The 26221-nt window shown below is 37.1% G+C and overlaps 1 protein-coding gene across 1 annotated transcript in view; it reads left to right on the forward strand.

The window, feature by feature from the left end:
- The window catches only part of DPP10 (dipeptidyl peptidase like 10), a 564363-nt gene that overhangs the window by 409985 nt on the left and 128157 nt on the right, over positions 1 to 26221 (forward strand). The window contains exon 5 of the mRNA XM_072874221.1: positions 3021 to 3095. Coding sequence (XP_072730322.1) covers positions 3021 to 3095 — 75 coding nt within the window. The remainder of the gene's footprint in view (positions 1 to 3020; positions 3096 to 26221) is intronic.

Here is a 26221-nt window from a genome sequence, read left to right on the forward strand (position 1 = left end):
GAATTATCCCCGTCTCCTAACGAGCTGATACTGTGCAGTGATGCAGAGGGAAACTAGTCCTGCTTCTGCATCCAGGGACCGTGCCTAATTAGCCAGCTATATTTCTCCCTGTTTCAGAGCTTATTTGTCCAGAGCTACATTTCTTAGAGATCAAGCACAGCTAAACCATAGAGGCATAGTCATAAGGGGCAGCATTTAGCTCTGTCTTCCTGAACAAAGGCTCAACAGCTCCTGACAAAGCAAGAAGGTTGAAAAGTTGCAGATATGCATACATGATAGTGGAACAAGCATACTCCAGATTTTTGATAACAAGACACCTGAGGTTTTTTAATTCCCAATGTTTCCAATATGATTTTTTTCCAACACTTTCTTTAAAACTCAAAAATATGTTCTCCTGAGAAGAGAACAAACCCTTGGGGTCAGAGTCTTCACAAACTTCTTTTTAATGAATAAATATATCTAATCCCTGTAGTGAATGCCCCAACAGACAATCTCCCAAGGGCTTGAGTGGCATATGTCTCACCTCCTACAGCAGGGACCGAAACTTTCTTTTAAGCCCATCACCAGCTGATCTTATCTCCTCAGTCATGGAGTCAGGCGTCTGTTGGTTGATGAAATACCTTAGACATATTTATGGGGAAAACCCAAAATCTGTCTTTTGTTTTAGTGAACTCACAGATCGTGAGCTTACTTGCCATGTTAGGCAGGAGGAATGAGTCAGGTAATTTTTTTTTCTTGTTGTTAATCTAGAAGAGCTTCTTCCGTGCATACAAGTAGACAGTTTCTGAATTTATCACCAAAATTGTGCTTGTCTTTACCAAAAAAAACCCCAAAAGAGACCTCTAAGGAAATTTAAATAACTTTAGGTGACTTTTAAGTCACTTAAATCTCTCTGAAATTCTATTAGAATTAAACATATATTTCCTTAAAGGCTTGATTGTAAATCCAACTTTAAAAATTAGGCTAATTATGTTTTTACGGTAATTTAAAGAAATCAGCATTGCTATCAGCTTTGGCAATGAACACATGATTCCTGCTGGTCTAATTTTTATTTTCTTGTTTCTTAAATAAAACATTAAAAAGTATGAAACAGCTTTATGTGCCTTTTAACAAGAATAATGCCATTATACCGCCCAAAAGAAAACTGTTTTGCCAAAACCATTACCTGCAATCAAGAGATGATAGCTTATTGTCATGTACACCATGTGTCTGAGGCATTTCTGGAGGCAAATAGAATTTTGCAGGTGAGTGCAAGCTGAATGAACAAGGTCATATTCAGCAGGATTCAAATGATTTTAAATCCCAAATCCACAAGACTCTATACGGGGATATAGAATATGCGAGTACCTCTTGCTGGTGTTGCCTCAAACTGCCAGTAGTTTGCAGCTAAGCTAATCAGGTGTTTGCATTAAGTGCATCATTACTTTTGTGGTGGCATAATCAGCGACTGAAGATTCTTACTAGATGCGTGAAATGGTAAGTACCGCATTCCCTGAGAATGAATTAGGAAAGCTGCCTGGGATATATTTTGCTGAAGACTGAGGTAGTGGGGCAATAATTAATAAACTGCTAGAAAGCAGAGAAATTTCACATTAAAAATGTTTTCAGTGATGTTGATGTGCCAAGAAAAGGGAATGTTATTCATAGGTTAACATAAACATAGTCTGTGCTTAAAGATGGTTAACTCATAAAAGCCAGTTTAAGCACAGTTGAAATCTGTTCTGAATGCTTTGTAGATACAAAAGGATGCTTTCAGGTTTTTTTCCTCTTCTTTCCTCACGACTACAGATTTATCTTCTATCTTTTGATACTGTCATGCTCTTGCATCAAACTAAGACACAGTTTATCTTCAAAACTAATTTTTCCGTTTGATTTCTTTGGATAGCTTGATTCTAATTATATTACCTAGGAACTTGAGTTTAATCTGTATATCAAAACATAGCATCTTCTCAGTTTATTGGAAGATTAGCTTTTGCTTTTTTTTTTTTTTTTTTTTTTGAATAACTCTGTAGCTACTCTGAATGTATTAGTTTGTGACTTCTGGTTTGTATACTTTAAACCCCTGTTGAATTCATTAGTTTAGCAGTGGGATTAGGCTAAACAGAACAGGATGCTTAAGAAGTAAAATAAGGGAAAGCCTTCCTTTGAATAGTGGATAGATCTTGTTCTGCCTATCTATTCATTTATTTTCTTTCATCTTCTACCTTTGTGGTTCTGTTATTTTTTCTATCCTACTTTTTTCTATCCTTATCTGCATTTTTCACTTATTCTTCCTTTTCCTTTCATTCTGCAAATAGATGTCTTGAGATTCATTTAAAATTATTTCCTTCAGTGCCCTTTAAAGCACATTCTTATCTTCCTCATACATTAGATGCATTAAATTCTTTCTGACATCAACATTACCCCTTGATTAAATTACAGTCCTGAATTCAATTGGGTGTCATGTAGTCTTGGATAGATATAAAGCAATATTAGTTTTATAATGCTTCCTTATGTTTCACTTTGCTCTCCACTAAGCATTTTCTTTCGTACAATAAAGAGTTTTTCTGTAGTGCAAGTTGTCTTGCAAAATGTTTATGTATGTGGCATTAAAAGAAAAACAAGAGAGACATAGCACACACCTATTCTTTTTCTTGTATGTTATCTTTAAGCCTAACCTAGTGGTGAATCTCCCTTATAATAATTCCTGAAGTACACACTAACCAAAGTGTCTTCTTTCATCCTCTGTAAATGAATTGGTTATAGTTGGTATCCTTGAGCTTAGTGCTTGCAATCATGATAAAAAACTCATCAACTTCTTAATTGGTATTTAGTGTCGAAGTCAGATTCATCTGTTGCCATTGTACTGATACCAGCAAATTAGACTAAGAATTACATGAGTCCTTCTTTTGTGAAGATTACATAGGTGTTCTAAACCAGACTTGTCTTATGAATAGGAAGTTCTTAAATTAACTGTAAGAAAATTTGGAAAAAATGATCCTTCTTATTGCAAACTCACTTTTATTGTTGCTTCATTTTAGGTAACATTCAAAGCATCAAGATACTCAGTTTCACCAGACTTAAGATTTGTTCTTCTTGCATATGATGTTAAACAGGTAAGCCAACTATTCATAATCAAAGAGCCTCTAAATTAAAATTCTGAAACCCTTGTTCTTTTGTATATTTCATCTGTGATTTCACATAATATAATATGATTCATGTACTTGATTTCTCTTCCCAAAACCTTCTGATGAAATGATGGTGAAGTATGTATTTAAGTGCGTACAGAAATACTGCAAGGTTCTCAGTTGAGGCAAATTGCCATGGCTCCTGTGAAATGTCATGCCGGTTTATGTAGTAGAGGTTTTGTAACCCTTAAACTGTTCTGTGACTAGCTGATTATGTGAAAGCCTATCTTTTGATAGTCCTTCCTGTTTTAAACAGCTGTACATGTCATTTATGAACTATACTAAAAAAAAAAAAGTAGGCTGATTCATGTCATGGAATTTTTATTGTTGGCTTCAGTAGTCTGCAACCTGATAGTCTGAAAGTTTCTTGGACTATATAATGCAATGTATTCTTTGTTTCTCATAGTATTTAGAGATTTTGTAGGCTATTATGTTGTCAGGAAGAGTTTAAATCAATAACACCATATAGAGTTTTCTAAAATAAATGTTTGAACACAAACAAAAATGAAAATGTTGTTATGAATTTCCTCTGTGCATATTGGTGTTTGTATCAAAAGTGCTATTAAAATATGAACTGTTATTACAGAATAGCTCTGGATTGATAGACTCAGTGGTTATTCAAGCAAGTTTGGGTTGTTTTGTTTTTTGGGTTTTGTTGTTTTGTGGGGTTTTTTATTATGGAACAGTAAAATTTACAAATACCTGTTAATACCTGTGACCTTAATATCAGAAGTCAATGTTCAGAAATGAGGAAAGATTACTATTGTTTATTACACTATACTACAGTATAGTAGTTTGCTTATTGTTTTGTGTTGGTAACTGGTAATACAATAGCTGTGTGTTGTGGATTGAAATTCTTAGAACAATAAAATGTTCATTTCCAGGTCAGTATAAAAACCTTTCTGGCCTCCTGGTAACATTGCTGTATTGATCTGTATACCTGCAGCTTTAATAATTATATCCGCAAACTGGAAAAAGTGCTGAAAGCTGATCTGAAATATTCTAAAGGTGTTGATGTAAAATGATTCGTTTACTTGGGACTAGATCCAAGTAGGTTTTCTTCTACCGATTCTAGTGGATTCTGGATCAAGCTCTTTTTACAATATGTGTTGACCAGTAAACCAGGAAAGTGCTGCTGTTGTTCAGTTCAGTGTTTTTGGTGTAGAGGGTTCCAGTTTTATTCCTGTCTGAAAAATATTTCCTCCTTGCTGTTTCCCTTCTTGATTGCTTGTTTTTGTGTGAAAGAGTTTAATAATCCCTTATACTGACTTAATTTCCTCATTTGATGTATTGAAATTTTCATTTTGGATGGGTTTGATTGTTTGGGATTTTCTTAGTAGTTGCACATATAGCTGATATAAAAATACAGGAAAACGTGAAAATATCCATCACACTTTATTACATCTAAATGTAGTAACATCAGGGATGAATCCCTGCCCCACAGTAAAGATGGTCCATTGACATGCAAATTGCTCTCAATGCGTACTGAATATATCACTTTGCAGGACAACTCTTTCCATATTTCATTCTTGGTTTTGTTGCAAAAAGAAACTTTTCCTTCCTTTCACAGTCCAGTTGCTGGTAGTTACTTAGAGGGATGAGGTTTGCAGCATTTACATTTTGCATCTAGCCATTTCCTTTGCTCAAGTATATTGACAAGAAGTAATTAAAATGAGAAATGAACAGAGTTTGGCAAGCAGTTTGTGGTGGTAGTCCTGGATGGCTTTGGATGAGGCTTGTGATGCTTACTCTTGAGTGCTCCAGCCGGGCTCATGGCTTTCAAACCAGAAACATACTGCAATTGTTGCATCCTCTAGAAGTAGCGGTGATGGTGCTAAAATTTGTTAATAGCTGGATGTTGTCAGCCAAATCCTCAGTTGATGTAAATAATAATAATGCCACTGAAGTCTCTTACCTCTTGAGAGGAATCTGTTCCTTGGGATGGAAGCGAAGATCACCAGCAAGAGTGTAAGCCAGTTCTTTCAGAAGTTACAAAAAAAATGTTATTGTGACTATGTGGTAAAAAGCCTTTTTTCATCCAAATTTTCTGATTCTTGGGATATTTGTTAGGCTGGTGAGGCACTTCTGCTTTCTCAAAATCTGTTGGGGAAAAGGTATACAATGCCTTGGAAAGCCTGTTTATTTCTGCATAACTAATGCTTCCTAATAACATGAAGGGTTAAGTTAGTGTTCATTCTTCTTGGGCCTTCTCTTCTCTTTTTTTTTTTTTTTCCCTCTCAGTCAGAGCCAGACTTATTGGGTCTGGATGAGAGGAAATCCACCGGTCTACCTTACTCCTTCCCCTGGATGTTAACTATAAATTATAAAATTTATTACCTATAAAATTAAAATTAATATTAAACAGCATGACTTAATTGGAGTTTTTCAAATTAGTTTCAGTAGAATCAGGCCAGATTCTTTCTTCATATCTCATTTGAGTGTAACTTTTAATGAAACTGAGGATTTGCTTATTGTCATGTGTTACAACACATGCTTGAGTCTTTAATAATACTCAGTACAAGGAACTGCAAATAACTCGTCGTAAGCATTTAGTTGATCTCACCATCTGCTGTAAATTGCCACAGACCCCTGGACATTACTACCTATGTTTGCCTCTTAATTTTCCTTCTTTGTTAAGATTTAGGTGTATAATTGCACTGTAATGTATTTGATGGGATTTCTGCTTTTGTGGGCTGTCAAGGCTTTGGGTTTTTAAAATTGTAATGGTTGTTTACATACATTAATCTGTGTTCTTTGTAACATACAGTAATACAGCTGGAACAGATTTATTAGTCAACAGTTTTATAAATAAGCTAGTGTGTTTCAGCTGAACAGATTGGAGAAAAATAGAGACAAATGTTTCTTCAAGACATTTTGTCATGAAATTGTAATTAGAAACAAGGTTATTTTGATGTTTGGATTAAAAATAAATGTTGAGCTAAATTAAATAGTCGAATATTTATTTTACTGTTGTCAGCATTTTCTTTAATCTATTTTATGCTTGGAATGGCAAACTTTAATTAAATTTGCAGTTGTTTCAGCACAATTAAGAATGTCCTCTATGCATAACGGGACATAAATCTGCATGAAAATAAGCCATCTTTGAATACAAAAGTAATAATTGAATGAATCATTTAAATCATGCTTAATAGAAGGAACAAAACCATTTCATGTGGCATAGCAGCTGTTTTGGTGTAGCTCTATAAACTTCATATGGAAGAAAATTCCTTTGCTAAGGAATTCAAAGTGTTGTAAATTGATTTCAGGACATCAAATTCCCTCCATCTATATCATAGCAGGTCACAGAACGTAAGCCAGTATTACTGGCATAAGCACTGTGGCTGTGTGGCTTTTTCTTTTTTAACAGAAGGCTGTGGCAATTTTAGAGTTACTTTCTGTGCGTTCTTTGCTGCAGTACTCCATAGTTCTCCACACTTCTGAAATGCTTTCATCAGTTCTCCAAGTTTTTTGACTTTGCCAAAACTTGCATGGATCAACTGTGTGTAGTTCAGTCTTTCTTTCTGTCACTCACTGTAATTTGGTTGGCATCACTGAAAAAGTCTCATTTTGCAAGGCAACAGATCAGTAAGTAGGAACTGATTTGAGAAATGAACACATACATTCTTGCTGAATGTCCTGCCATCCTGATTCTTCTAGGACAATGTGAACACAGCAGCAGGGAAACCATTGTACATATTGTATGCAGAGAGAGGACAGTTTTGCAGTGCTATATCTTTTTGATTTTGATTTTCCTTTGAAGATTGTCAAGGTATGAGCAAAGAATGTGATGCTCTGAGAGGCAGAGCATCTAAGCCAGTTGAGATTTCCAGAGGAAAGGTTATTTCACTATTGCTTTTATTAAGGACTGTGTTAAAATCACATGTAAATTTTTTCTCAGTCTGCTGGTGGTGTTATGCACAACTACCAAAATCTGATATATAGTTTTGATTAGAAAATGGAAATCAGACACTCTGTTCTTGCATTAATGGTAAAGAATGGGGCAGTAAATTTGCAATTTGCAGTGCAGTGAGTACTGACGTCCTAAGAAATTCTTTTACCATTGGGGAACTTCGATGTCCCTCAACAGAAGGTTATACCTTGTGAGTTGTCCTTAGAGCCCACATGAAATGAAAATAAGCTTCATTCTGAGTATTAGTGGGTTTTTTGCTCAGACATCATAGGCATGTTCTTGCTAGAATATAATATGCCACAGAAGAGCAAATGAAGAAGTAAATGAGATCAGTTCCTCTTTTTCTTTGTCCCCTTTTTTCCTCACTTGGTTTAATAATCACTTCCTTGTGATTTTATTTCTTACAAACTGTCCTTTTCTTCTCTCTGCTTTCAAATCCCTTTTGAATACCAACTTTCAGGAATTTTTCCTACTTTATTATTTTTTTACTACTACTAATGCATCACCTTCTGCTTTCAATGCAAGATGAATTATGTGTGAGTTTTTCTAGCTCTTGGTACAGAAATGTGCTTAAAAAACAGATTAAAGTTCAGCTGCAGTTTAGAAGCATAAGCATTTATACAGTCTAAAAAAGGAAATGTTCTCCTGAATTAGAGCTTCAAACTGTAATCTTTTTTAGCTAGAGAATTTTAATAAAACAATGTATTTAGCTTAAAGCACCATGAAAATAGCTTTTAATAATTCTTATGGTAACATCAGGATGAAGAATAATCCAATCCTCTTCAGAAAGGTAGGAGAAAAATAGTTTTAGATATAAACATCACTCATTCAGCAGGAATGAAAAATATTTCAAAAGTGTTTCTGAATATTTTTAGTTTAACATATTGAAGTAAAGACGAGAGTCCAACACAGTGTCTGAAGCAAAGAAACCCAAAGAAAAAGAAGTTACTTATCTGCTTTGTGCTGATGCCTCTCATCACTTTGCTGCTATAGTATCTATTTTTAGAGGATAACGATAGGGAGTACTGACCACGGTCTACAGCAAATGGAGCGCGAATGGCAACAAGTGACACACTCATCAAGGTTTTAGAGATTGCCTCTGATACTGGCTTACTCAAGTGCACTGAAAAGATCTTCAGGAGTTTGCAGATTAGAAGAATCTATGAGGGGAAAAATTGAATAAAGTCTTAAATTATGATTATCTGTTCTGCATTAGGAGATTATCTTTCTACTAATTAGGTGGAAACTAAGTGTTCAATTGTCAGTAATCTTCTTGGTCAGTGAAATTAATTATTGGATTCTTTTCTGCAAAAATTAAAGGATGAAGAAATTACCTTGAATTATGTCTTATTTTTAATCAAGACACTGCTTGGTGTTAATGTGCGCAGGTGTTTTCAACAAGATAGTTTATACAGTGCTTATGAAAATCCAACTTCGAAGAGCATTATCTAGAGCACCAGCTAATGGTTGGAAACATACGCAACAAAGATTAAATGAAATCTGTCTTCTAACACATGGAAACAATATTTTCTCAACAAGATTATTCCATACAAAAGAATAACAAAAGACTTTTAAACCAGCAGTGATCCGGACAACAATATTTTATGTAGTGCTGTTGATGAAGTAAAGATCTGATATAAAATTCATACTATCAACTTTTTCCTCCAGAAATGCATGCTTCTTTAGATAAACCTGTTTTTCATGTGCATTTTCTTAGGTCCTCGGGATGGTCTTTTGTCTTTCATTTGTTCATTTTGAGATGAGTCCAGAAGCAAATCATGCATGTGCATACTCCTGAAGTTATGAGATCATAAATAAAACTCTGATCCAGACATGACTTTCCCATTCATCTTTATCTCTTGTCAAGAACACGAAAACCCAAATTTTTATCAGCTTTAGGGCAGTGAGAAAAAAATAAGAAAGGAATTTTAAGTGAGATCCACCCCCAAAATTTGAAGTGATTTCTTGCAAATATTTTTGGTTTATATTTTATTACTCTCTTAGATATGACAAGATTAGGTGTTTAGAAGGTCAGATATTGAGCAATTCATGGAAGTGGGCTGCTCAAATTTTTCCCTTTTAAAGGCTGTTGTTTTACTTTGAGTTGCAGTTTTAGCTGGATAGATTAGAATTTGTTAACCTAATAGCTAGGCTGTAGGTGATCTTGGCATACTACTCATCTATTACATATATTTGACTTTATTTTATATGGCTCCACAGATATGCAAAGCATTTTAAAGATATAAAAAGACAAGGTCTTTGCCTAAGGAGATGATGTGCTTTGTAGTAAAATCTGGCAAAATTAATTTGGTGACGCTATGTGCTATCATGAGTTATCCCGTAGGAGTGAGTATTCTTACGAGTACATAGTGTCCCATTTCTACCCAGGGTTCCGTCTAAATTATGTGGCAAAACATAATAACCACCAGTCCCCATAAACAGAAGATGGGGAAAATAGAATTGGTGTGGTTTTTGCTGAGAATCATGGGCATTGATGTCTTGTTTAGTATTTGTCTGATAAACAGACGGGTCTGGCTGAACAGAGAGCTTTGGCTGGAACTCAGGGAAAAAAAGGGAAGTTCATGATCTTTGGAAGAAGAGGCCCGCAGCTCAGGAGGACTACACAGATGTCATGAGGCTATGCAGGGAGGAAATTAGAAGGGCCAAAGCCCAACTAGAACTTAATCTGGCTACTGCTGTAAAAGACAATAAAAAATGTTTCTATAAATACATTAGCAACAAAAGGAAGGCTAAGGAGGATCTCCATCTTTTGTTGGGCGCGGGGCCAAACATAGTGACAAAGGATGAGGAAAAGGCTGAGGTACTCGATGCCTTCTTTGCCTCAGTCTTTAACAGTAAGACCAGTTGTTCTCTGGGTACCCAGTCCCCTGAGCTGGAAGACAGGGATGGGGAGCAGAATGAAGCCCCCATAATCCAAGGGGAAATGGTTAGTGACCTGCTACACCACTTAGACACACACAAGTCTATGGGGCCAGATGGACCCCACGCGAGGGTACTGAGGGAGCTGGCAGAAGTGCTCCCCAAGCCACTTTCAATCCTTTATCAGCAGTCCTGGCTAACCAGAGAGGTCCCAGTTGACTGGAAGTCAGCAAATGTGACACCCATCTACAAGAAGGGCCAGAAGGAGGATCTGGGGAACTACAGGCCTGTCAGCCTGACCTTGGTGCAGGGGAAGGTTATGGAGCAGATCATCTCGAGTGCCAACACATGGCACGTACAGGACAACCAGGTGATGAGGCCCAGTCAGCATGGGTTTATGAAAGGCAGGTCCTGCTTGACTAAGCTGATGACAAGGTGACCTGCTTAGTGGATGAGGGAAGGGCTGTGGATGTTATCTACCTAGACTTTAGTAAAGCCTTTGACTTTAGTAAAGCCTTTTTTTGAACTGGCTGCTCATGGCTTGGACGGGCATACTCTTTCCTGGGTAAAAAAACTGGCTGGATGGCCAAGCCCAAAGAGTTGTGGTGAATGGAGTTAAATCCAGTTGGCATCTGGTCACAAGTGGTGTTCCCCAGGGCTCAGTTTTGGGGTCAGTCTTGTTTAATATCTTTATCAATTATCTGGACGAGGGGATCGAGTGCACCCTCAGTAAGTTTGCAGACAACACCAAGTTCTGCGGGAGTGTTGATCTGCTTGAGGGTAGGAAGGCTCTGCAGAGGGATCTGGACAGGCTGGATCGATGGGCTGAGGTCAATTGTATGAGGTTCAACAAGGTTAAGTGCCGGGTCCTGCCCTTTGGTCACAACAACCCCATGCAACACTACAGGCTTGGGGAAGAGTGGCTGGAAAGCTGCCCGGTGGAAAAGGACCTGGGGGTGTTGGTTGACAGCCGGCTGAACATGAGCCAGCAGTGTGCCCAGGTGGCCAAGGCAGCCAATGGCAGCCTGGGCTTGTATCAGGAATAGTGTGGCCAGCAGGACTAGGGAAGTGCTTGTCCCCCTGTACTGGGCACTGGTGAGGCCCCACCTTGAATACTGTGTTCAGTGTTGGGCCCCTCACTACAAGAGAGACATTGAGGTGCTGGAGCGTGTCCAGAGAAGGGCAATGAAGCTGGGGAAGGGTCTGGAGCACAAGGCTGATGAGGAGTGGCTGAGGGAGCTGGGGTTGTTTAGCCTGGAGAAAAGGAGGCTGAGGGGAGACCTTATCACTCTCTACAGCTACCTGAAAGGAGGTTGTAGCGAGGTGGGGGTCGGTCTCTTCTCCCAGGTAACAAGTGGTAGGATGAGAGGAAATGGCCTCAAGCTGCGCCAGGGGAGGTTTAGATTGGATGTTAGGAACAATTTCTTCATGGAAAGGGTTGTCAAGCATTGGAAGGGGCTGTCCAGGGAAGTGGCTGAGGCCTCATCCCTGGAGGTATTTAAAAGATGTGTAGATGTGGTGCTTAGGGACATGGTGTAGTGGTGGACTTGGCAGTGCTAGGTTAATGGTTGGACTTGATGATCTTAAAGGCCTTTTCCAACCTAAATGGTCCTATGATTCTATGATTCTAAACAGCCTTTCCTCATTTAATCCATGTTGAATGCGGTCCTGTAAGTACTTGCATTCAATTCATCAGACAGCTCACTAGCTTGCTACTTATTAGGAGTAGCAGAGTTATGCAGATAATCCGTGTATATCTTTTGCATTATTTGTCTTTATATATGCGCTATTATATTTACATTATTGGCATATTTGTGATGGGTGATAGGGCTGCTCTCTGCCAGGGCATTACTGTGAGCACCTGCAGAACGGGGTGAACTGTCACAATTTCTTCCTCTAAAAAAATTCTGAACTGAAAAGGTAGGGAAACCAGGGTACTATTTGGATGCTTCCACTGTTTTTCTGAAGCTAATATGAAAGCTGTCATGTCAGATACATGTCCATATGCATCCACTTACCTATTTTTCAGAAGTTTTTTTTTAATTTCTTCTAGAAAGTGCTTGATTTCATCAGCTGGCGTGTTGATTCATATATGCAGGTTCAGCCTTGTGTAACAGTTAAAAACAAATAGATCACCCTCCACTTTTCATAGGAAACCACATGAGACAAGGTGTTGCTGCTTTCCAAATAACTTACTGGGTCTCTCTGTTCCATTTATACTTACAGGATTGCTGTTCAACCTCAAGTTTTATAAGTAAACAAAATAAATAAATAATTCTAATTTAGGTAGAAGATGGCTCTTTTTTCTCATTCAGAATTGCCAGAGTTGAAAAATCAGAATTCATGTTTTTCAACTTGTTGTTCAAAGACAGTATTGAAAAAAGAGCATTATGCTTTGCTATTGTTCAGTAAAAATGGATTCTGGGGTATTTAGCTTTTCAACCAAATGTTTATTGACAGAAAAAGTATTTATTTTCAATAATATTGTCATTCTTATCAAGTATAAATACTGTTATTTCAGGAAGACTTAAGTAGTGTCCAGCTGAGTTTCCAAGATCCAGCAGTTTAGAAACTCAGTCTTAACATAACTGTGATTTTCATGTGGTCGTATTCCTACATCACATAATAATCCACGGGGACTGGAATCCCTGTGTGCTAATGCTATATAAATAGGCAATATTACCCTATTTAAGTCAGCAGTTCCCTCAATCTATGAACAATTTATTTTATACAGCATAAGTTCTAGCTTCTGCTGTGAAACTGCCAACCCTATCACATCCTCCCTATTTCTCTTCTGTGCATTGATAATATGCAGAAATGTCCCAGAAATGTCCATTGTAAGAGAAGGGTTTGTCCATCACAGCCCATAGACAAAAAAGCACTGTGTTTAAAAGGTGGAGTTTTTTAAATTCCACTTGTCTCTTGCTATAATCTGTTGTATGTACTAATGACGTTACCAGAAATACTGTACAATTGAAAGCTAGTTTTACAATTATATGGTAATGTATGTATTTTTTTAGAAGATGAGGTACTAGTGACATGTTTATTAAATATCTGTGAGAATAAGTCTTCCCCGGCAATGCTGAATGGAAAAATAAGTTTGTTTGGTTTTTTACATAAAAAACCCCAAGGACAGCCTGAATAAATAACAGGGCAAGGACTGTTAGAAGTCCTAATTGGAGACTGTATTAGTAGCTGTTAGAGGCTGGAAAAGCTGAACAGAGCTTTAATTTGGATTAAGATCTGCCAGAGTTCACCACAAGTAACTAGAGTCAACTAATTCACCCATCTGTTTTTAAAAATTCTGTGTTCCATGCTCCCAAGAAATAATTCTTCCCTTCCTTGCTACCAAAAGAATATGGACTAAAAGAATATTTTACACATCTCTCAGTTTTGACAGGTTTTACCCTGAGCATGAATCATTGTTAGTTCAACTGCTACACTTATTGATTTCTCAAATACAGGAGCTGGCTCACGTCTTCAAATGCAGTGAATAAATGACTTCTGAGGACCAGAATCACTTCATGGATCTGACTGACCCGTTATGTTAAAACATTTTACTGAAAATGCCATGTATATTTTTTTAATGATGTAGATACCAGCATGTTCCATAAGGACTCATTTCAGAGCTAACTTAAAGACATACTCTTTCTATATGTACTGAACATAAACAAGATTGAATTACTTAAAGAATAGCCTTCTTAACAAATGCCTACAGTCCAGTTCATGTGTTCAATACACTTAGAAAATCCATTTTAAACTACGGGGGTTTTTTTGCTTTTATTTCATTTTTCATAATATCCTCTATCTGAAATTGAATAATAATGTATCTTACTGAGAAATGTGATAAGCATTATAGCTTTGTCATTAAACTTTTAAGTAAGATACCATTAGTATTGATGAATGCAATCCCAAATGGTCACTTAATCTTAAAATAGTCATTGATCACACATTCAGAATTTTAGTCTTGCAGCCAAACTAGTATATGTGGCTAGTGGTCATGAATTTTATACCAAAAGGAATTAACATATTTCTTTGGCTGCAGTGTTATGAATTAGATTTACAAACTAAGGATGACTTAGTGAGTTTCTGCTTTTTTCTAAATGCAACATATGCTGAAAAAATCTTTTCAGATACATTTGATATATGAAATAGAATGCTTAAGCACAGTCTAGAAGCCCAGATTTTTCATCCTTTGAAATATTTTGTCTTTGACTGTTAAAATAATTTTTAAAATAGAAACTAAGAGGCAGAGTTATTCCACAATATTGATTGATGTGCTAGCATGTGGTTGCAGATGCTCTGTAATAGCAGAGATACTAGGGTTTTTTTTTAATATCTTTAAAAAAGCTAAACCAAATCTCTGTGTGGAGGAGCCCTGCTGTTTTTCACATTTGAAATGTACATAAGGATGTATTTAAATATACATATATACAAATATATGCATATATTTAAATACATATAGATTGAAATATTTATTTTAAAATAACCTAGAATTTAAATAACAATACAGACAAAGTAGAAGCATATATGAAACAAAAAGCTAATACTTCTCTAGTTTTTTCAGTGTTGCCATACATCTTTTGACTGAAGTCTGTCAGTGACGCTATCTTGAAATCAAAACCCCCAAACATTATATGCATATCTTATTTCATTTGTTAAATGCAATCAAGCGTAATTAAACTTTCAGGACCCGGCTGGACCAAGCCGTGGGCCATCTGGTCTGGATTCAGTGTTGATCCTGCTTTGTGCAGGAAGTTGGACTAATGACTTCCTAAGAGCCTTTCAACCTGGGTGAGTCTGTGAGTCAGTATTATCATGTCACCAGTATTCCTCCTGGAGATAAAGATTCCTGAGATTAAAAAAAAAAAAAAAAAAAAAAAATCTTTATTTTTTGGAACAGTTCCCAAGAAAGAAAACAAATGTGAAATGTCTACCCAAATGTCCAGTTTCATAAAGTGCCAAATAATACATAAATATTCCTTAAACTGTTCTCAATAGTTTTATTCATCCTTTTTTTTAATGTTCACTTAGATTCTTAATCTCCAAATGTTTCTATACCTTTGTGTATATGAGAAATCTCATCCTCTGCCTCTCCAGATAAATGAACAGATACAGTTCTCACTGCAGCAATCAGCTTTGGTTGGAAGAAGTTCTGAAATGTTTGTGCTCTGCAAAATGAGGAAAATCAGATGAAGGAAAAACCTAAGCTCTGACTGAAGGTTCACAATTACTTCTTATTATGATTAAATAGTCAAACAGGCTGGCCAGATCTGGAAACCAATTATTCTAAAATGTGAGAGGAGAAAAAAATAAATCTACTTTTTCAGTTACTCTGCATAATTCTGTCTCTATCAGCAGCGCACGTTGAATAGTAATTAAATTTTGCTAAAAATAGACAAGTTGGAAAAAAATTAATGACTTAAAACAACAACAAAAATATCACACCGGTGAGTAAGATTTGCAACTGCTTTTTAATTCCAAATTGCAAGTTCCCGGTCAGAAGAATCTAATGCACAAACTAAAAGTGTAACTAACTGTAACATTCTTAATCAATAAATGTTTTTAGTCTTGAAGGAGAGACTTTTTGTGTTGTGCATTCACTCAAATTGCTTGAGTGGGGGAGTGTTGGCTTTTTTTGTTTGCTTGTTTTCAGGAGCAGAAAAAAAAACAAATAGGTTGAAATCTTAAAATCCTAGTACCTTTTTGGAAAAAACGAGTCACGCCAAAGACAAGTTCAAGTGTCAGGACCTGTGGTAAGGACAACCTGTAGCAATGGCAGATGGTCCAGAACATGAGCAAACATGTTTAAACGCTGTGCCATAGAGAATATTTGCTCTTCCCAAATGCCCATACAAAAATGATCTTGAAGCTGGAGGGTGTTCTGTGCCGCAGGAGCTCCAAAGCTACTTGTCGCATTTCAGAGAACCAGTGCAAACACTTCAGAATTTAATTTTCTTCCACAATCTTTTGCTTTCACTGTGCGGGCAATATCATTAACTTTATATTTAAGTAGCAACCTTTATCTAGCAGGCACCTAAAGTGCTTATCACTTCTGAACTTGATGAAAATGCCATTAAAGTCGGGGGAGCTTTTTCCATTGACTTTAAAATGGACTTTTGGATCAGCTCTTGTCTACCTATCACACAAATGTAATAAAGTCATCTCCGTAGTGTGACAGCAACAGCCAGGTGGACGATGAATAAGGCACAGTGTGCCGCTAGGATTTTGAGCAGGATCTTGTAGAGGATAGATTTATCAATGATTTCAGAGGCTAATCTGTGTTGTAAGTCAGCCTTTAGGTCTGTAGGTTGTTTGCACCTTTGTGAACATTAGTCATCTTGTTTCCCATGGTGTTCCCCCTCCTTAGGGACAGCCATGATAGATACTTTTGACAGCTCACTATCATAATTCTTATTTTCTGTAGCATTTTGGGTGCAATTCACTTGGCCCTGATGCACTGTCAGCTTATAATGGTTCTAATTGCTTTCTGCACTGTCATTATCGTAAAGATATTTTAAAACTACATTTTCCTCCAGTGGAAAGCTTCCTGATTGTGACCTTCAGCTGATTCTTGTGGATGCTGAGACAAGAATTGATTCGAGTTCTTGTCACTGTCAACTTCATCTGTCCGTGGTTTCTTTTAAGACCCTTCCTTCGTTGTTTGTGCTGACATGTATGTGAATGTGCTGTGTTTAGTGTGTTTAAGACTAAGAGGCTGCATAAGGGAGTGAGAACAAGTTTATTCTTCTGCTTCTCCCTCATGGGGATTTGGGATTGGATTGATACCACAACTACTCACATCAGCTGTTCTCTCTTTGGGATTTATGATCAAGGAGCAATTAGAAGATGAACAGGGCCTTTGCACCCCTGCCTGGTCTTCACCGGCTGTGCTGGCCAGACTTGCAGAGTAGAGAAAATAAGTAACCAATACTCTGTGCTAAGCGCATCTGAATCTCAGTGTTTCCTATGAGAATTCCTTGTCTCTGTACTGTCCCCAGGGGATGGTTTGTCTGAAACTGTGATCTAACAAATTCTGCTCAACAGCTTGAAATCTCATTCTAGTTCTGATGGAGGATTTATGACTTTATATAGTTCATTCCTGCAAAAATCCACCTTTTTCTAAATTTAGCTTGGAGGAGGGTTAGTAGGAGGGGCTATACCTATTACTAGATTAGCTGAGGAAAGGTTTGCATGTGGAAAAACTGTTCTTGTTTTCATGCTGCATCAATTAGTAACATAAGCTTGTTATACACCTTGACTGTTTATTTGTTTATACTTTTAGATAATTTGCAGCTGCAATGGACCTACTAGCTCTAGTCCTTACCAATATTGTTTTGTGGTTTAACCCCAGCTGGCACCTAAGCACCACGCAGCCGCTCGCTCACTTCCCCCTGGTGGGATGGGGGAGAGAATCAGAAGGGTAAAAGTAAGAAAACTAGCGGGTTGAGATACAGACAGTTTAATAGGGAAAGCAAAAGCTGCGCACACAAGCAAAGCCAAACAAGGAATTCATTCACTGCTTCCCGTGGGCAGGCAGGTGTTCAGCCATCTCCAGGAAAGCAGGGCTCCATCACGCGTAACGAATACTTGGGAAGACAAACGCCATCACTCCTAATGTACCTCCCTTCCTTCTTCTTCCCCAGCTTTGTATACTGGGCATGGCGCCATATGGTCTGGAATAGCCCTTTTGGCCAGTTGGGGTCAGCTGTCCTGGCTGTGCCCCCTCCCAACTCCTTGTGCACCAGGCAGAGCATGGGAAGCTGAAAAGTCCTTGATTTACTATAAGCACTACTTAGCAACAACTAAAAACATCCCTGGGTTATCAACACTGGTTCCAGCACAAATCCAAAACATAGCCTCATACTAGCTACTATGAAGAAAATTAACTCTATCCCAGCCAAAACCAGCACAAGTCCTCATGTGTTCTAAAAATGCATCTGGCTTTTTCAGTTTCCTTTAATTGTTTGATTTTCTGTCCTCAGTAAGGTATAGAAGATCAAGCTGTCAGAAGTAACTTTTTGTCTCTTTCTAGCATATGATGCCAATGCTATTTTATTTTTGTCTCAGATGTCTTCTTGAGTCAGCAACACTAACAGTAATGGAAGTTTTGGTACAATGGTATAACAAAGATCTTGAAGGACATGGTGTTAAATGTGCTTTTAGCTCATCAAAATGTCTTTGAGGTTAAGGGCAGATCATTGGTACTAATGTAACCTTTCTTTGGAGGCTTCTTTCAGATAGTGGATTGCATAAATAGTTTAATTTACTGTATAGGTCTTTACACTTTGTTGTGACGTTTATATTTGTCATGTAATTATGTCTGTGAATGTTGGTCAAAACTGAAGTCTTTTGGGTGCAATTCTTAACCTGGCATTGTCAGGTTAAGACAGCACAAGGGTCAGGTTACCATAATGGTTGAAGAACTTACTTGAAATAGTGTAAATATACTGTAGTTAGACTGAACTTAGCAAACTGAAGTGGTACTTATCATTTTAGTAGGGAACATATGGCTATTTCTTTGTTAATTTTTCTGTAACCTGATCTTGTATCTTTTAAGTTAAATAAGGCTTTTGTATGAATTGTTAAAGGACTTAGATCAGTCTTATTTTTGAGGTGGTGGTTCTTTTTTCCATGTGCCTCAGTCTCAACCCACGTATGGTCCCATAATACTGTACTTGAGGTTCTGGAGTCTCAATGATGTGAAAGAAAGATGTTACTCTGATCATAGAAATACTCTGTATGGTAGCTTTGGTCCAGAGATCCCCAAGTGACACGAAAGTGTTCATGAATCATACCTCGCAATAGTCCTACAAAGATGTTTTTAAATTTGAATATATTATATGTTTATATACGTAAATGTTTTATATTTTAAATTATAAAGAAAAGTTGTTCTCTATTAGTAACATATCCATATTTTATTAAAATTTTTGAATATTAATAAAAGCTCAGTTGGATGCTTTCATGAAAAACTTCTGGGCTATTTCATGATGTATTATTAGGCCTAATTATTCAGTTCATTAAAAGATTAGGAGCGTTTGGAGTGGATGGTTGGTAAGACTTCCACATAGTAAGCTTAAAAACATTTAAGCATATATATATATATACACACGCACACATAAAATAAAAATATAGATATTAAATTTGAAATTTGGTTTCAAAGGAGGACGTAAAAACCAGTCCTCCCCAAAAGGGCAGACTATCAATTTGAGAAAGGAAACTTTTATATTAATAGTATTTCTCATCAGTGGAATTTCACTATGACTCTCAGCTGTGGTATTCATTACAGCAGCCATCTGCTTTGGCAGTGCCATAATTTCTTTTTTCAGTATCTCAGATGAATTTAAAATCATCATACAGTGAACACTGCTAGGAAACTAAAAAATCTAAATATGAGCTTGATATTGAAGTTACTGTAGCTCATTGCAATTTATGTTCTATTTGTATAATATTCCAAAAATAGAAGAACAACATTAACTGTTTTGAATATTCAGGGAAAGGCTGTCCTATTTGGGTGTTTTTACTTATAATAGTGTTCCAGTACTTTTTGCAACCTTACCGTGAAATAGGATTTTAGAACTTATAAATGTGACAAGCAAGTGAATGGGGAGAAACACAGAATCAGCCAGGGTCACAGTGAGGAACAGATTGCTCTTCTCTCCCACTCTCTTCCCTACTACTGATATCCAATGATATGTCATTCTTACCTCTTCTTTTTACTATATATCTTAATAGTCTTAAGCTTCCAGGTATTAGCATTTATCCTAGTAATTTGTTGTCATGTTCTGCCAGGGAGCATTCCCAAATTCTTGCTGTGTTTTCTGTGTATGCTTCCATAATCAGAACCTTTTAATACCAAGCTATCTGAGAAATCTCATCCTTCCTTCTTTTTTTCCTTTTCCACTTCTCTGGCTTTTCTCTTCTTGCCTCTCCTTCCTCTGCCTTGTTTAGTGTTCATGAGACTTTAACTTTCTGTTTCTTAATCCCATCCCCTCCCAGATATAATTATGCACTCTCTTACTCTCTTCATTTTCCTTTTCTTTCTGTCTTTTCCTAAGACAGAAAGTTCCCTTTTCAAATATATTTCTTGATCTCAAAAAATCCTCACTTAATCCATATTCTGTCTACTTTATTATTTTACCTCTGCTCACAATTAGTAATATCTACTTTCCTTATTACTTGTCTTATTTTTGATAGTTTTATAGATAAATCAGTCCTAACAATCTTAGGAAATGTGAGGTATGTATGTTCCAGCAAAAAATGGGAATTCAGAGCACACAGTCTCTCTGCAATTTCTTATGATTTGGCTACCCTGTGAGATAGGAGCGTGCTTAGAAAGTGATTAAACATGAGAAAATACCTGATACCACAACTTCTTTGCTCATTTTGCTGGTTGTATCTTGGGCTCAGAGGCATTACATGACCGAGATTGAATATATCTCCTGATGAACTGGGTAGATGGTCTTGTTCATGCCAAGCGCAGCGAGATGGCATGAAGTAGAAGGGTAGCCCAGTTCATTCAAATACAGTGCTTGCCAGTGTGGTGGTTTATCAAAAAAGTCTAAGACTACAAAAAGTTCCCATGTATAGGAATGAGTTTACATAATATGCAGAGTAAAAAGTGAATACAGTAGATGACAAATGCTGGCAGCTAAATTTGGTCCTCATTTCCACACTTTTATATCTGATAAAGTACTCCAAATGGATAATTATTACCAATAGTCACTAGCATATCTATCAATCTATACATTTACCTATCTTAAATAATGAAACGAAAGTCAATTCATGAGCTATATCTCTTTCAGAAATGTTTGAGACCTTTTTGGTTTTTTTTCTTTTTAACCTTGAGATGATATGTACAGTAGTATATTAAATTAGCATAAAATGTTATGACCATTGAGAGTGATATATGGTCATGTGTTCTCTTACAATGCATCAAGAATAATGAGTGGTAATTGGTTCAGGACATTGATTAAAGAGCTATTGAATAAATTGGAGATGTAGTTTACTACACAAATGGCATATCAAGTTTCATCTCTGTTGTACTTGCTACTTTATTACCCTAAACTGAAAATATTTCATGAAAGTATAGACATATATATAGCACTTTATATAGTTACTCAGTCAAACTGTGGAAAAAATCCTTTGTTCAGAGGGGTTTTTTAAAGGGATTACTCTAACATCTCCAAAAGAGTTGTCTATGGATGATTTTAGTGAAACTAGATCTTCAGCTGTCACGTCTTTAATTGTGGAGGATCATGGAGAGCACATACAGGTCATAGAAAGCCTATTCATACCATATTGAAAATAATTCATTAAGCGTACCTATTTGGTGTTAGACATTACCACCAAAATGAGGTTAAAATAAAGGAAACCTCTTGGAAATGACATAGTAATCCTTCATATGTATTAAAATAGTTTGGAAGTAATGATTTTGTTGTTGTTAGGTCAGGAAAATATATAGAACACACTGTACATAAGTAGATTCTCAGAGATTTGTGCTTCTGATATGTTTCACATCATTTACTTACACAAGCATTTTTTTTCTGTGTTATCCCTACAAGGTATAAATTCCAATATGTCAAAGGAAAAATATAATTCACTGAGAAGCTTTTAGTTTGGAAGTGTCATCACATGTTAGAAAATGGTATCCTCAACTCAGTCATTTAAATTTTTGGAATAAAATGCTTTGCCAGCTAGCTTTCTGCATGCATAAGAACAACAGAGTTGCCTTGAATAACATCTCCCTTGCATTGTTTTTGAGCAGCATATTAAATGACACACTGTATTAGAGGGGGTTTGCTCTAATAACAATAATGGAAAAAGGAGAAATCACTCTTTGTCCATACTTACTAGAAAATTGTGTGAAAGTGTCTTAAGAAAGCTGGAAAAAGACAGATTACCCTAAACCCTTTGCACACGTCTTCCCTACATCAATATGGCACGGAGATCTGCAAGTCTGTTGATGTGGCCTTGCACAGCAGGGTGCAGAAGTAGTAGTCAAGATCCTGAAAGAAAGGGATAGTTGTGTCAATGTGTCTTTCTCCTGACAGTTAGTATCCATTGGATATTTTACACTTTTCATAACTTTTTTTAAAATTCTCTGAGAAATTTTGCTCACCTCTGCTCAAGATATGTAAAAGAAGACCCTGAAAAGATCCAGGGAGATTGAGGTACTATGTCATAAGAAGAGCTAAAAATGCTTGGTTTGTTTTGTAAAAGGATGGGGGTAAGAAACTGCTTTATATGCTAAAAGACAGTATTGCCGTGGGAACAAATAAATGAATGTAAACTACAAAGTAGAAGAATAAGTAAAAAGTGTTAACCTCCAGAGCAGTGGTGTCTTGGGCCAGTTTTCCAATAGACAACCTAGTCAGTCTGAGGGGGAGGTTTGATCAGTCTGTGCATGAGATTCTGGGAGAGTGTTGTGTATGATAGCAGTGGGATACATTTGATAGCAGAGAGATCTTTTTAAATCTTATTACTCAGTAGTTATGGTGCAGTTTACAACCAATGGCTCCAGTGATTAAAAAAAAAACTGTAGAATTTTAAAAAATAGGAGAAGCTGATCAGTAAATACTTTCAGAACCAAAGTGAACATAATTCAAAGAAAAAAACCTGTAATTAAAGTGGAACAATTCTGTGCTACGAAGGTGGACTGGGTGATATATGAGAAGATTTCCATGTCTAATTGCATTTGATCCCTTTGATCTTCAAACTCTGATATATTTCTCCCTGATGATTTCCTGCTTTCAACTGACTTGCATTCATTTATTTCCAGTCCTACACAAAACACTCTTGCCCACCTCTGCACCATTCATCTATAATCTATTACCTTTCCTTTTTTTTTTTTCCCTTAAAACATCTACTATAAAATAATTATTACCCACAACCATTCACCATCAAATTCAGTTAACAAAGAAATGTTTGTGAGCAAACTTTTCTGACAGAGGAATACATTTTCTGGAGCTCTGGTCTAGTGAATTCCTGCCCTGTCCCACTGTCGTGGTTTAACCCCAGTTGGCAAGTAAGCACCACACAGCTGCTCGCTCACCCTTCCCCTGTCCCCCCCAGTGGGGTGGGGGAGAGAATAAAAATGTAAAACCCATGGGTTGAGATAAAGACTGTTTAACAGGACAGCAGAGGAGGACAAAGGAATAATAATGATAAAAGAATGTACAAAACAAGTGATACACAATGCAATTGCTCACCACCCGCTGACAGACACCCAGCCCATCCCCGAGCAGTGATCGCTGCCCCCCGGCCAGCTCCCCCCAGTTTCTATACTGGGCATGACGCCATGTGGTATGGAATAGCCCTTTGGCCAGTTGGGGTCAGCTGTCCTGGCTGTGCCCCCTCCCAGCTTCTGGTGCCTCTGGCAGAGCAGGGGAAGCTGAAAAGTCCTTGACCAGTGTAAGCACTGCCCAGCGACAACTGAAACATCAGTGTGTTATCAACATTATTCTCATCCTAAATCCAAAACACAGCGCTATCCCAGCTACTAGGAAGAAAATTAACTCTATCCCAGCTGAAACCAGGACACCCACTGTTGTCACTGACGTAGAAGAGAACCCCTCACTTCCAGGGCATTTCAGACAAAAAATTCCTCCAATTCTTTTCAATTTGACTGTGTTAGTCAAGGGAAAGGATTCAGTAGCTTAAATGAGACAAAAGTAACAAATAGTAGCGTGAAGTCTGTACTAAGGATTTTTTCCTCCACCTCAGGTTTTGGCAGTGGATGAAAGAGGCTAGATAAGGGTGAGTTGAATCCAGTCAATAGATTCAAAATGCACAAAGATACCTAAGTGGATTAAATAAATTTGAAATCACAGCTGACTCAGTAACAAACGTTAGTGTAGACAGTGAAATGCCATATCTGTAAGAACACACTGAAAACTGCCATCTAGATCTTACTTGGATAAGAAGAGACATTCATCTACAGATATGAGTAGAATTAGGAGGAGTCTCCTCTCACTCTAAATATTTAATCACTTATAAAAATTGCATTACTATAGTATCTTCCAGTCATGAATTTCAAAGTGTTTTAAGAACATACAGAAGTTTGTTTATGTCAAGATTTTGGCATACTGTTTTTGTTCTCTCTGAGAACTGTTTTCTCATGCTACTTTGTACCTACTTTCTCCTGCTAGTTTGTACCAGTTGCTGCTTTGGAATAAAGTGAAAAAATCAGTGACTGAGAAAAGGTAGTCCTGAGTGCAGGATGGTGCATGTCATGGTCCTTACATTTAGTGTGGATGTTACCAGTGAAAATTTACTTGACAGGCAGTGAATGTTGTTGTGACCCCTTTGCATTACTACTAGATTTTAGCTCCCATTGGTCAAGTTAAGGGTGACCTGTAAAATTTCTGCTTCTCTAGCAGTTATGGTTATTCTATTGAGGCGTGTGATTAGCTGTGCTTCTGCAACATGGGCCATGACTTGCTGTGCAAAGGTGTGCTGGGCAGAGATCCTTGACTAAGCACTGGAAGCAGTAGGGGGGTTCAATGTCATGGCCAAACTATTTCACGCTATGAAGAGTCAGGGATTAACCACTCAGTCAGTGTGCATCTTGCACAGGTGGGCTGTCCTGAAGGCTGTCTCCACAAAGGGCTGCATTGCATTGTGCTCCTGCCTAATTCCCCTGCTCCTCTCTCATATATTATTAGGTATTATTGCAGGCTCCATTAAGAGTTATTGCAAAGTGCTGTAGGTCTTTGGATTGATCAGGGTGGTTTTTTGTCTCTTTTCATTTCCTGCTTATTGTTTAAATGTGGCATCTCTAGTTCCATATATGGCAACTAAAACTTGTAGTGGCACAGTGATTTTAACAATAGAAGAGCTTCTTAATGCACTGATGCACAGTATCTGTTTTGCCTTTTTTTCACTTGCTTTGGAGTAGCAAATATAATATTCTAGAGGACAGTATTTTCTATTGATTTTAGTTACAAAATCAATAAATAAAAATAACTTGGCACAAGTGGGAATTCTATTACAGTCTTCATGGAAATTGTTGGAAGACATAATAAAACCTGAAAATGAAGTAATATGTATAAGTAATCAAACAGTGTTGACTACATCATTATGAATGACAAGCTTATGATATAAAGTACTTTCTTAGTACTGAAGGTCTATTTTTATTTCTGATTCTCTTCCTATTCTCATGGGCATAGCACATAAAAATGATCTATATTGTTTAGAGAAGTGTCAGAAAGGCAGAATGTTTCAGGGAAGTCCTAAAATATGCTCTTCATGTCTTTTCTGCTTGTCTTCAGCTTAGTCTTCTACTCATTATACTTCCCAGCTCTTACTGATTCAGTGGATGCAGTATTGAACTAATTGGCAGTGGGTTTTACTAGAGCTGCTCTGTGGTATTTGGTTTGAGTGAAGCCACTATTAAATAAGTAAAAACAGCTACTATACATAGTACTCTGGCAAAAATTAAGGTGACCGAGATCTAGACTAGCATAAGTGAAGGCAGGATTAGGTAAAGAAGACTATAGCTGGAACAGCTGACTCACTATGAAGCTATTTTGGGGCTCTTTTGGCCAATGTAATAGGCTAGAAATCAGGAAGTCACCTGCAGAATTTTTGTCCATTTTTACATCCTTTCTTTTTTTTATGTCACCCCTGAGTTATTACTCATTGCATGTTTATTATAGCTGTTTACATAAGGAGGAGAACACAGTTCTCGGTTCCGTATTACAGATGAAGCAAGATCTTGTTACTTTTGAATGTTCTCCTGTCTCTGAAAGTGTGGCGGATCAATAAATATATGTAAAGGTTGGAAGAATTTAAGGAGAGCAGAATATGACGAGTTAGGATCTCCTTTCCCTATCTGTGGAACTTGCTCCCTAAATTGTTTCTATAAGATTAAAATTGCCTGTCTCTTGTTTATCATTCTTTAAAAAAGTTAAGTCAGTTAATACCTTACATAAATCAGGAATTTGCATTTGATTGAAGATTATATGGTATACTGAAGTTTGCAGCTTAAGATCTTTATGATTTTGCAATCAGGCTTCCTACTTTATTCAGAAAGAGAAATATTATTACATAGTTTCAACCAAAGAAGTTCATGGAGGTAGCACCAGTTTATCATTGACCTGATTTATTTCGGGTTTTCCTGAAGAAGTTCAACATCACTCGTGGTGCACAGAGCTAAAATAAACCCTTTCAGAACTCAAAACTGGATTTTGAATGAGGTTTGAGGGTGGAAGACTTTACCTGCTTTTGAACAGCTCTCCCTGCTACTCCAAAGGGTCAGTAC

The sequence above is a fragment of the Ciconia boyciana genome, chromosome 10, assembly GCF_034638445.1.
Source record: "Ciconia boyciana chromosome 10, ASM3463844v1, whole genome shotgun sequence".
In the NCBI taxonomy this organism is placed as follows: domain Eukaryota; kingdom Metazoa; phylum Chordata; class Aves; order Ciconiiformes; family Ciconiidae; genus Ciconia; species Ciconia boyciana.